The sequence below is a fragment of the Rhinichthys klamathensis genome, unplaced genomic scaffold (genome assembly GCF_029890125.1).
Source record: "Rhinichthys klamathensis goyatoka isolate OS25496 unplaced genomic scaffold, OSU_Roscu_1.1 h1tg000270l_1, whole genome shotgun sequence".
In the NCBI taxonomy this organism is placed as follows: Eukaryota; Metazoa; Chordata; class Actinopteri; order Cypriniformes; family Leuciscidae; genus Rhinichthys; species Rhinichthys klamathensis.
This window is the reverse complement of record NW_026606790.1, coordinates 2,365,269-2,378,112: the sequence shown is the minus strand read 5'-3', so window position 1 is coordinate 2,378,112 and position 12,844 is coordinate 2,365,269. Positions and strand designations below refer to the sequence as shown.

The following is a 12,844-nucleotide window of genomic DNA, read 5'->3' as shown; positions in this document are numbered from 1 at the left end:
AAGGCAAATTTGATTTCTCATGTCATGATCCCTTTAAGTATCACTTAAGTCTATTTCTGTGTCCGCATAAGCTGTGTGTATATACGTGTGTACATGCGTGTGCATTGGGATGACCCTGATTCACTCGCTGACGCGCTTTGTGCTTTATCACACAGAGTGATAATCCTCCACCCGAGTCGCCGGCGTTGTGTGGCTGCTCACGTCTCATCCTGCTGTTCACACTGCAGTCTTGCCTGATCACGGTTTACTAACAGTGAGAAATGAGTGATGCATACCACCATATGTGGTGCAGAAAGACAGTTGCAGCACATTGTCAGCTTTCCCTTGTTTTAAAACCCACTGAGCATCAAATATAGGTTCAAAAACTCACGAATAATCACAGTGTGGTTTTGTTCTGTTTTGTTGCGAATGATTCTATAAATCAAGCTGAACTTCTGCATGACAAGCGCTATGTCAGCTACACGCTGTTAATTCCGGAGGCAGTTTATTTTGGCAGTACCTTTATGAATCCACATCCTCTGGACACTCGGGGAAAAGATGAAGCATTCCAGGATGTCTTTGACCCAGATTTGAAACTTCACAAAGGGCCGCAGAGCGAGTCACAGCATGAATGCGTTAAAGATAAAACGGAAAATATCTGGAATGCGACTGGAGGGCTAGACAAGCCTTTGTCTTTTGTATGTGTGTTTTGTGTTTGGAATGTTGTCTTATTCAAGATAACAGAGGCTTATTGGATGCTTTGGTCTTAATAAAAGTAGTTACATCCTTATTTTAATTTTTTAAGGGATGCATGATCGCTACCATACTATTGGTAATGGACAATTTTATATCAAACACACATTTAAAAAAAAAAAATGATAGGGCCCTAATTTAAGTCGCTGTAAGGCAAATGCTTATTATGTTTCTAGCATTTTATATGTTTGGCAACAGTTCTTCTAACCCTAATTTATTGAGTTTGTAGCTTTTCATTTCTTAAACAATCATCTAGGAAGACACATCATGGCCATATTACAGGATGACAATGTCAAGATTCATCAGGCTCAAAGTGTGAAAGAATGGTTGGGAGGGAGCATGAAGAATAATTTTCACATATGATTTGGCACCTCTGAGTCCAGACTTTAAATTCATTGAAAGTCATTGGAATGTGCTGGAGGAGACTTTAAAGGGTGGTTGACTTGCATTGTCAATACAAAATTGTCAATCAAGAGGGGCATCAATTTTTGGTCAAGATCTTGTATTGACAATGCAAGAGTCAAGCACTCTGTAAAGTCTACTCCAGCACAACCCTTAAGACTTTCATTGAATTTAAAGCTGCAGTCCGTAGTTTTTTTGGGTTAAAAATGATCCAAAATACATATTTGAGAAAATACATAACCAGCCAGTGTTCAAAACTATCTGCTTGCCGTAGCTCGATTCAAAGCGGTAAGCTTGTAATAATGTTTTTAATTCCAGTGGTACTGGTGGATTTCCGCGGGAGATTCGAGCATGTCTTTGCGTCATTACGTCACATCTGTTCACATAAAGAAGGAGTCTCGGCTAGTATAAGCTATATTGCGTGTGAGGATGTTGGAGGTGGAGATTTATAGCCTTTTCTCACAGCACTTGATATAATTAAACTTATCAATTTGATGGCGGATCCAGAAGGTTCAAACGACAATCACCAGTGACAACAGACTCACCCACTGTAAAATCCAAAAGACTTCGTTCGGACTTTGGAGTGACTACAGAAAAAAAGAGACTGCAACCGGACACATGCAAAAACAAGGATACATATCGGAAGGACATTACATGTAGTCACGCAATGCTGACGTTGTTAACATTAACAATTTGAGAACAAAGTATAATTTGCACGGTTTTGCGTGATATGATAACTTATAAGCGATTGTTAGATTTAATCAGCGCGATTTACTGCAATGTCAGAACCAGAACAAAAGTGGATGTTTCTTACTTGTTCGGATGACATTTTCCGGTGAAAATTATGTTGGTCATACTTCCAAAAAGAATAATCTGTGATTCTGAATGACAGTATCCACACCGGCGAGGTGACTGACAGCCTCACAGTCTCCTCAAACATTGTATTCATTCGCGCTGTGTCATATCGAAGTACAGCTCATGTTACGTTGATAATTCCGCGAATGACTGCAATTGCAGATTTCGAACAGAGATGGCGACAAAGAGGAAAAACGCCGGACTGCAGCTTTAAGATGTACCAATAGACTATGTGCACGTTAGCATATGCTACTTCCGGCTGCGAAACCGATAGGGGGTGTCTAGTTTCCGGTAGCCTGATGGACGACGTAGAAGTAACGTTAAACATTGTTTACTTTTCACAATGCAGCAGCGCCTGGTTACCGTAATTCCTCAAATAAAAACCGGTATTCAAATAAACGCCGGGCCTCTGATAATGGCCGGGTGCGTGATCAACGCGGACAAATAAAGGCCGGGGGAAAATTAGTGTGGATAATCTCCTAAATGACTTTCATTGAAGAGATGTTACACCTGTCCACTTCATGCGTGTTCTGTGATCTGATCGTGAAAAGACCATGTATAAATGCCATCCGAAGCACATTCGAGACAATTTAAATCCGATCGCTCAAACCACTTCTTCAGGAGGAGATCTGAGACGAGATTCCAGACGAAACTGCACAAGTGTAAATCAAATGCATCTGATTGTTGAAACCACGTATCTAAATTTTACTCCTCCCAAAAACGCTAAAAAATAAGTGTGAGAGCGTGTTATAGGCTATGTAATGTTATAGCAAGATGTGACAACGCTACTGCAACACGCATCACGGCAGCCGAGCATCTATCCATAAAGCCAACGTGCAAACTATTGCAAATTAAAGTGAAAGTAAGTCGCAGACAATTCTCCTCATCATTAAAAGTAAAGAAACGAAATGATCTTACCAGGCTTGTTGCCGCTCTCGCTTATTGCGGTCTTTTGATTTAGAAATGAGCTGATCTATCAAATGCAGCTCATATCTGTTGCTTTCGGTGACGTCCACTCCATTAAATCCGCATATAGCGTGGGAATTGAAGATTTATATCCGTTTTGCGAAAACGCATTTGTGAGCAGATTTAAGTAGAATTGTTTTGATAAATCAGAGAGCTTTCCGATCTGAGAAAACACATGAAGTGGCCAGGTGTAAACATCCCCTAATATGCATTCAAGTTCATCGTAACGTACAGCCAATAGATGGTAGTAGACAATAGATGTAACACACATATAATTTAGTGCTGCTAGTGTAACGGTCTTTTCAACAACTTTAATGAAAACGAAATTGTCTTGAGGAGCATGGAACCCAGACGGAAATTTGATTTAGATTTTTTTTAAATAAAGCGCCTGCCTCTAATAAAAGCCTGTTACCTTCTGCAGTTTAGGTAAATAAAGGCCCCAGCTTTTATTTGAGGAATTATGGTATTACCACCGACTGCCCTTTGAAAAGTGAATCGGTTTTTTTTATGTTTTAGGTCCATTGCGAACGATTAAACTAACTTAACGCCGGTCCACTGATGTAAACAAGACGGCAACCGGAAACGAAGTACCCAATTTCCACCCTCAAGCCGGAAGTTAGCATTTTTCTCGTGCACAGAGCGAATTCATGTGTGAAAATGACTCTTCATGCTCCCTCCCAACAATTCTTTCACATTTTGAACCTAAAATTTTGACTTTGTAATCTGTTAAGACAAAATAGTATAGAGTTTTAAAATTGGCCATTTATTGGTTATCTGCCATAACACGATAAAATAATTACCAGCTTATCTGTATCGGCCAGAATTTGCAAAAAAATTATTACATTAATTTTAAGTGTGCATAAATAGGTTTTAAAATCATCATTTCAGACTCAAATATTTACATTTTTTCCATTGAAAAAAATCACCTTTATTTTATGTCATATTGTTTTAGTTATTGAGAGTTAGTTATAGTTTATGGCTGATTGTTGATGGAAAATGTAGTGCTCAGAAAACAGAAGATGAAAAATGTGTCATTGGAATGCAAGATCTTAAGTATGAGCAATGGACTGTAGGAGTGAAGTGGAAGCTACACATGCCATGAGTGAGTGTAGCAACAGTGAGCTTTGTTATGGAGATGTGTCTCATTGTTTCATTCTCTTTGCTGCTTCCTGTCCCAGCGAGTACAGGATGTTTAAACTGCAGTGTGCCCTTAAGGAAATGTGTTTATAGATTCAGGGTTTAGAGATTTATTGTATAGGTAACTAATTCTCTCTAGGTTCAAGTTTTTGTCCTCCCTGCCTCCGGGCGCGGGACATGTTTACCTCTCATTAATGACTGCGAATTGTGTGTAAAAGAATTAGGTCTCAATTTCATTATTGAAAAGCTGTGGTGTTGGGTGGCTGTTTCGCCTGTTATTAGGGGTCGTAACAATATATTGTGTCACAATATATCCCAATGCAAAAATGCAACAATATGTATTGTGGATAGTGACAATATATATTGTGTATAGTTCACCCAAAATAAAAATTACTGTGTGAGGGGGAAAGAAATCAAGTTTTCATTGTTTTAGTGTCAGTACTACATTAAACTACTATATATAATGCAATGGGGGAATATTTGTGGGTCCTGATAATGTCAAATGTCTTATGTTACCAGTAAAGTAGCCTATATTATTTTAAATATATCTAGCCAGTGACAGAGTGCATGCATATTCATCTAAAATAATTCTGTATTTTCAGCTTCAGGATCATGACTATTTTTATTCTGGTGTCACCATTGTCCTGTGCATTGGGTTACCAGCACCAAGTCCAAGCCTATATTCATTTACACCCACAATGTAATATCAAATTTAGAAACAGGAGAGTCGAGGTGCGCATTTAATTCTGCAGTGAGTTGGGCAGGTGTGGTTATATATTTTTAGTATATAGCCTTCCTCTCGCATCGACAGTTACTCCTGTTCGATGTGGTACGTCCTTCGTGGTGGTATGCTGACATCACCCTCCATAGCTATCTCATTGGTTGTTATAACTATAGCTAGATGCAGTGATAAACAGTGTTTTAATAAGTTTCATGTGTGTCATTCTCTCTCAAGCAGTGAAAGTAGAATCAATCCATTTACTGTCATTCTGCACCCTGGCTCTCATTAATAAGTAATAATTGTGGACTGAAGTGAGTCAACTGACCTGAACTTCACGTCACAACATTGTCACCCCGGATGTTTGGACTTTAAAATTCCTTCAAGCCCGCAAAGTCGATCCTCAGACTTCAAATAGATAACTAGATACATGACCTGTAAACCATGTTTAGAAAGCTTCCAAACTCTGAGGGGAGTCTAATGGCTCATGGGGGTGGGGGGCCTTTATTTTCCCCCAGGCTTCCTTAGATAAACCCCTACGGTGCAATTATGTGGCCAAAAGTCTCCAGACTCTCCACCCCCAAGACCACTGATATACCTGACTTGTTCTCATTACTTATTAACTCTCTTCAATAAGAAGAGGAACTTCTGCTGATCATTTAGAAATGTTTTAAAACATTTCATGTATATTGTGTGCTGCTGACATCCACAATAGAGATGAGAAAGAATGAGATGACATTTAAAAAAAAAAAAGAGATAATATTCTCAAGCATAAAATGTTCTCTCAAATTTTATTGCATTTTAGTTAGTCTAGTTAAACTGACATTTGCGACCCATTTTACTTGGCACAATTTTATGTATTTTCTAGTTTAATATGAGAAAAATTGAGGGTGTTTGTTTATTGGTTATTGATTGGATTGTGAATTGATTGGATCATTTAGCTGGTTTATAAGGAGAGATTCGAGCTATGATGGGAACGTTTTTTTTTAAATATTCATTGCGCACTAAGTGCAAGAATTTGCATTGGGAAAATTATTGATTAAAGTCCCCATGAATTCAAAATTGACCATACTTACTTTGTTTGCCTAAATTGATCGTTTTGTGTTGAACAATTCATCCATGCAAGTCAATCCACACAAAAAAAATTTTTGGCTTTGTAATCGTTAATCAAAATCTGAAATTTCCCCTCCCATCTGCATTGGAGGACCTTCCCTGATGACGTAGGTTTGACGGTTTGGGTGTCTGCTTAACATCCGTAACCAGGCCCCTCCAACTGACAGTAGACAGGCTGAATGAAAACACCTACTTTTCTAGATCCAATCAGGTGCTAGTTGGAAAAAAAGCCACGCCCACTATTTTGCCTCATTTAGTATTCCGTTTCTCTCGGAAATACATCACAACACTGGAGAAAAGTCATTTGCAACTTCCGGTTCACGGGGACTTTAAAACAACACTAAGTAAGATTTTTACCTTAAATTAATGTTTTCAAAATCGTTTCAGTGGTTCAAGTCGTGACATGGTGAAATGCACTTATGCCACCGCTTTGCGGTCCTTTATCTGATATATCCACGCTTATGGCGTTATTATCCTGTCAAATGTCGAGAGCGCATTATTGTAGCGCGAAAGTACATTAATATTATGCGCGAGCGTGAATCTCTCTGCTCGCGCGCGGAATATGATGTGCCGAGCGTGAATCCTTCTGCTCGCGCGCGGAATATGATGTGCCGAGCGTGAATCCCTCTGCTCGCGCGCGGAATATGATGTGCCGAGCGTGAATCTCTCTGCTCGCGCGCGGAATATGATATGCCGAGCGCGAATCTCTCTGCTTGCGCGCGGGAACTGGGCGCGCGCTCTCAGATACACTTCTCTTGTAAGAATTCTCTCTCTGGGCTGAGTGGGCTCGCTGCCTCGCTCAGAGAATATGCCTGCACTTAAAACGTGTTCAGTGCAATCGCGAATTGCTCCTCTTCCCCAGCCAACAATTTTAGGTTATAAGAACGTTCTAGGGAATTTCAAAAAGTCCAGTTTTTTAGACGTTGTTTTAACGTTATTTCTTGGTTATAAGAACGTTCAATTCTCCCGTTATGTAAACGTTGTATTAATGTTATTTCCTGGTTATAAGAACGTTAGAACGTTCAATTCTCCCTTTATATAAACGTTGTATTAACGTTCTTGTTTGGTTATAAGAACGTTATTCAAACGTTCAATTCTCCCATTATATAAACCTTCTCTTAATGTTTTTCTAAGATAATGAAAAACATTTCATTCAATAAAAAAACATTAAAAAATGTTTTAATAATTATTAAAACCTTTCTTAATGTTTTTTATATAACAAGGTAGCCTATATAATAGGCCTAGCCTATATGAAGAACCTAAAATTTTAAAAAAGACCCATGAATCATGTCTATAATATGTGTAATGTATTCCACTGAAGTCGAGTTGAATTGAACCCAAGTAGGCCTATAGTTTATTCCAATAAACCGATTTGGGTTGAAGTGACCATATGAAATTAACATGAACATAAACTTGGACTAAACATAGAATCACCAACAATGGAACAGGGAACAAAGCTAGACAAGAGACAATGGGAACACAAGGACAAGGATTATGACCAAAAACAACCAATGACATTCACAAGTTAAAGTTCATTTAATTTATATAGCTCATTTTTACAACAATTTCCAAGTTTATGTTCATGTTAATTTCATATGGTCACTTCAACCCAAATCGGTTTATTGGAATAAACTATAGGCCTACTTGGGTTCAATTCAACTCGACTTCAGTGGAATACATTACACATATTATAGACATGATTCATGGGTCTTTTTAAAAATGTTAGGTTCTTCATATAGGCTAGGCCTATTATATAGGCTACCTTGTTATATAAAAAACATTAAGAAAGGTTTTAATAATTATTAAAAAATTTCTTAATGTTTTTTATTGAATGAAACGTTTTTCATTATCTTAGAAAAACATTAAGAGAAGGTTTATATAATGGGAGAATTGAACGTTTGAATAACGTTCTTATAACCAAACAAGAACTTTAATACAACGTTTATATAAAGGGAGAATTGAACGTTCTAACGTTATTATAACCAGGAAATAACATTAATACAACGTTTACATAACGGGAGAATTGAACGTTCTTATAACCAAGAAATAACGTTAAACAACGTCTAAAAAACTGGACTTTTTGAAATTCCCTAGAACATTCAGAAATAACGTTTTTATAACTTAATGGGAACGTTATGAAAACGTTCTTATAACCTAAAATTGTTGGCTGGGGAAGAGGAGCAATTCGCGATTGCACTGAACACGTTTTAAGTGCAGGCATATTCTCTGAGCGAGGCAGCGAGCCCACTCAGCCCAGAGAGAGAATTCTTACAAGAGAAGTGTATCTGAGAGCGCGCGCCCAGTTCCCGCGCGCGAGCAGAGAGATTCGCGCTCGGCACATCATATTCCGCGCGCGAGCAGAGGGATTCACGCTCGGCACATCATATTCCGCGCGCGAGCAGAGGGATTCACGCTCGGCACATCATATTCCGCGCGCGAGCAGAAGGATTCACGCTCGGCACATCATATTCCGCGCGCGAGCAGAGAGATTCACGCTCGCGCATAATATTAATGTACTTTCGCTCTACAATAATGCGCTCTCGACATTTGACAGGATAATAACGCCATACACGCTATGTAAGATTGCCAGATCGGGTCGCGTTTCTGTAGTCTGAATGAGACATGAGAAAACTACAAATTTGACTTGCTTTACGGCAAGCGTTACAATTGCCGATAGGTGGAGCGTACTCGACAGTAGACTACAACTACATGTAAGATACCTAGCAGTAGCTTTTGAATTGTCATCATGATTCCAAAGCCGGTGCTGGATAAACAGAGAGCATGTGTGCGCGTGCGACAGTAGGATGCGGTTGGCTAAATTATTTACGACAGCAGTAATGGACAATTCCGCTTCCAACCTGTAGGGCGACCGCAGAGGAAAATTTACTCTGTGTTGCTTTAAGAAAAATATTGATTTCTTGATTAAATTTCTTGTTAACTTTAAGGAAGAATAAAGAAGCATCTTTTTTTCTGTCTCTGTGAGCGTATAGCTACAATAAGACTGTCTGTAAAAGTCATTGTTCTTCGCACAGGCCTTGATAGCTCATCATGGTTCATTGCTCTTGTGTTTTATCCATAAACCTGCAAGCCATTCTTGCTTACTGGGGATTGTTGCACGGTGGTATTGACGTGAAGCTTTTGCTGGGGAGTGCAGTATACCTTTTAAGGACCTGATAATGCACCTCCGAGAGCAAGAACAAAAAGTATGTGATGCAGAAATGGAGAGTCTGGCAGAGGAACAAACAGACCCGAGTGCAAAAACACACCTGGAAATGTTATTCAGGGCAAAAGTCAAGAAAGAAGGCAGTTTCTTAAGTTTTGATGCCAGAAATTACTGCGTTCCAACACTTATTAGCAGCACTATGACCCAGACTAGAGGAGGAGCAAGTAATAATAATAACTAGCATGAATCAGCAAGAACACTCACCTTTATTCCATATGATTCCCTTAAAGAGACTGCTGACTAATTTCCCAATCACTGTCAACAGTGAACACATGTATAACCAGCAATGAGACCTTTGGCAATCACTGTGTGTTAACTGTTTGTTAATCTCACATAAATCTGTTTTTTTTAAATCTGTTGGACTTGCCTTGGCCTTCACCTTTGTGCTGAGTGACCAAGTTCAGTCTATTGGAATTCCTCCTTTATTTAGAATGAAGGAGAGCAGAAAATCAATAAGCCTAATGGCGTAAGTGGTGTACCAGTCAGGCCACTGTGCCGAGGATGTATAATGCAATGCCATGATGTGCAGTTATTTTACGTGTTAAACATAACTAGGAGTTTTCGCAGCAAATTTTCACATTTGTCTAATCTTTTTAGCTAATTGCACGTAACTTGTCAGGAAACTGCATCGTTAAACCGCTTCATGGCATAATTTGCTTCCCTGTTGGTGTGGGAGACGTTTCACTGCAAGCCATTTTTCAAGGCAAGTCTATTGTTAAAACCAGATCAAACCTGATGTTAGGATAGATCAAGGCAATATTAGTGGCGGCTGGTTGATACTAGCTGTGCTCAGGTCACAAATAAAGGAATCTACATAGACTCCAAAAGCTCTTAAAGGGATAGTTCACCCTAAAATGAAAATCTTTTACTCACCCTAGTGATGTTCTAATGCCATATGGCCTTCTATCTTTTATGAACCACAAAAGGAGAATTCTTATGCTTTTTATTTCCTCAAAACTTTTTTTCTGGGTGAGGCGGAGTGAACGTCCCCCCTGTGGAGCTTTTGTGTCTTTTTTTAAAAAGCTTGATGCTGGTCGCTATTCACTGCCATAATATGGATGAACGAGAGTGATTTTAATTCTCCTTTTATGGTCCATAAAAGAAAGAAGGGCTTACGGCATTAGAACAACACCAGGGTGAGTAAATTATGACTTTAAATTTAGTTCCTTTAAGTAACGCTTAAAAATTAATGAATGTAATTGCATTAAATCTAAAATATAAAGCAGCACTTAGATTTTGAGATGAATTGGAGCGAAACATACTTCCACTAAAAATCAATAGGGTTCAGTTGGTTAAAACAAAAAATCACGACAACATCTCTTTTCTGCGTGAACTTCTCAATTAGCAAATGACATTGATCCAAGATTCAATCAATTCCCGTTGGACAAAGTCTTTTTGGGGCCACTTTATGGACAGCGTATTCAATTCCCTTTGAAACTTTTGGTCACAAGTAACATCAATCCCATTTCCAGTATATAATAATCATTTTAATATGAGAGATTAACATGTTGCCATTAAATAAGTTAATTGGTGTCCAACTTGTTTTAAAAATGGAAATGAGATGCACTGAGATCTGATGAAATAAGGAACATGTTGGCCTCTTTTCGAATTCAAAGTCACATGGAAGCACTGTACAGATGACTGTGGTCTATAATCTCTTGGATTGGCACAGGATGTAATGCTTTGTCTTCCTGCGGTTGGTCTGATCCCCCTGAAGTACTCAAAGTGTGCCTATTAGCTTATTGACTTGCTGACTAGCACACTGGAATCCTTCATTACAGTCTCTATACACGGACGACTTTCCAATCAATTCAGGCTGCTTAGGCTGAATTTAGCACACTTGTTTTTGTGCAGTAGACAATAAAAGATGTTGAACCTCATAACCATAAGGGTTTGCTTTCGGAAGATAAACTGACATAATCCTCATAAAGGCATACGGATGCGCTTCTAAAGTATTATGGGAACTGGTACTAGTTCTTCAGAAGATCAATGAGTTTTAAATTATGAATTAAAAAAAGCTTTAATATCTTTAGCCCTATTATATCTATAAGCCATTGTGTTTCTGCAGGGTTCTTACCATCATGCCCAGATAAAAGCTTGTTAAACAGCGCCGCCTTGTGGTAGATTTTAAAGGTCCATTAGAACAGCCTTTGAGAAAATGTTAAATTACTCATATTTCGATATTTCTTTGAAATTTGATATTTGAAAAATAATTTCTTGACGATGTAAATAATATATGTCATAAAGAGGGCTTCAGTTGGTCTCAAATGCGACAAACAATAAACGCACCGCAGTAAATTTGAATCGAGTCGCCATTGGCAACGTTTTTTTTTTGTGGTTATTTCCGTGGAAAAGTGCAACTTTGTTTCCTGAAAGCAGCAGTGACACAGTGCCTGTCTGCTTTTTTTATTTATTTTTTATCGGCCTTGGTTCTGGTAAGCTATATGAGCCAAACCAACCAGCTAAGATGCATCACAACATTAAAAACGTTGATTTGAAGCAAAGAAGTATTTGGAAATCGAACAAAAAGACAAACAGTTCCCACTTTAATGAGGGAAATAATCTTAATCCCATGAAGCAGCGTGAATGACAATCAAATAAAAAATGATGGATAACTATTAATTTAAATATGTTGTTTATGTATAAAACAGTATACATAATTATAGATGCATACGATATTTAATATTTACAATATTTGAGTAGTTTGAGAGTGTAGGGAGACTACTAGCACTACCTAATTCGCAGTGCTTCATTGGAGTGGGCGGGCCTTTTTTTTTTTTGACAGAATCATGGGTAGTATAGTTTTTCACCAGAAATTCCATTGTTATAACTCGCAGTAGGTCTGTATTTGAAGGTTTATTATATATCGTCAAAACAATTCCCCTATGTACTATGAACTGGTTCTTTTTAATGAGCCAGTTAGCCTTGAGCTCCCTCTTGAGGTAACATTTTGAATCGGTCTCACTCAGTCAGTGAGTCGTTCAGAACCGAGTTCACAAATGAATCCCTCACTGAACCACGATTCATTTTTTATTACGTTCGATTTGAAATGGACAATGAACTGTTAATGTGTGTGGAGTAAATGTTAGGTTTACCGTCTATCGGACCTATTATAGTATTATTTATTGTGCGATTTTGTAATCTGGGATCTAGAAAAGTAATTTTATTTATGTTGTGGAGCCCTGTAAAATTGTAGATTGTGAATTAAACAAAACCTATTTTGTCTTTTTCTTGACATTTATAGGTGAGCTGTTAAGTCAGCCCCGACCTGAGGGACTTACTGAGATCATCTGCCCCAAGAACGGCTCGGAGCGGGTCAACGTGGCACTAGTTTACCCTCCAACCCCGACTGTGGTTAGCCCCAGTCATAAATGACACTGACTTCACCTGCACTTACCTGCCTGTGAATGGCTTCCACAGACCGCTGCACCTCTTTCCACAACATCTTATATGCACACGTGTACACACACAGAAGTATATGTGTTTGTGTGTGCTAAAGCGTACACCCACTTTCCTGTTGCCCCTACCTTTTCATTCCTCATCTGAGGGAGATGATGGACCACTGGATACCTGACAAGTGCAAAGAAGGTTTATAATGGAAGCTTGTCATGGGGAGATCATCATATCAGGACATAATTACAGGTATAATATTTTGAAGCTATATATAAAACGATGGATCATGTTTTGGATCTCCATCT

The 12,844-nt window shown here is 38.6% G+C and overlaps 1 protein-coding gene across 1 annotated transcript in view; it reads left to right on the top strand.

Moving 5' to 3' along the window:
• Positions 1-12,844, top strand: part of mfhas1 (multifunctional ROCO family signaling regulator 1) — a 30,852-nt gene that overhangs the window by 17,298 nt on the left and 710 nt on the right. Inside the window, exon 2 of the mRNA XM_056268301.1 lies at positions 12,391-12,788. Coding sequence (XP_056124276.1) covers positions 12,391-12,521 — 131 coding nt within the window. The 3' untranslated portion in view covers positions 12,522-12,788. The remainder of the gene's footprint in view (positions 1-12,390; positions 12,789-12,844) is intronic.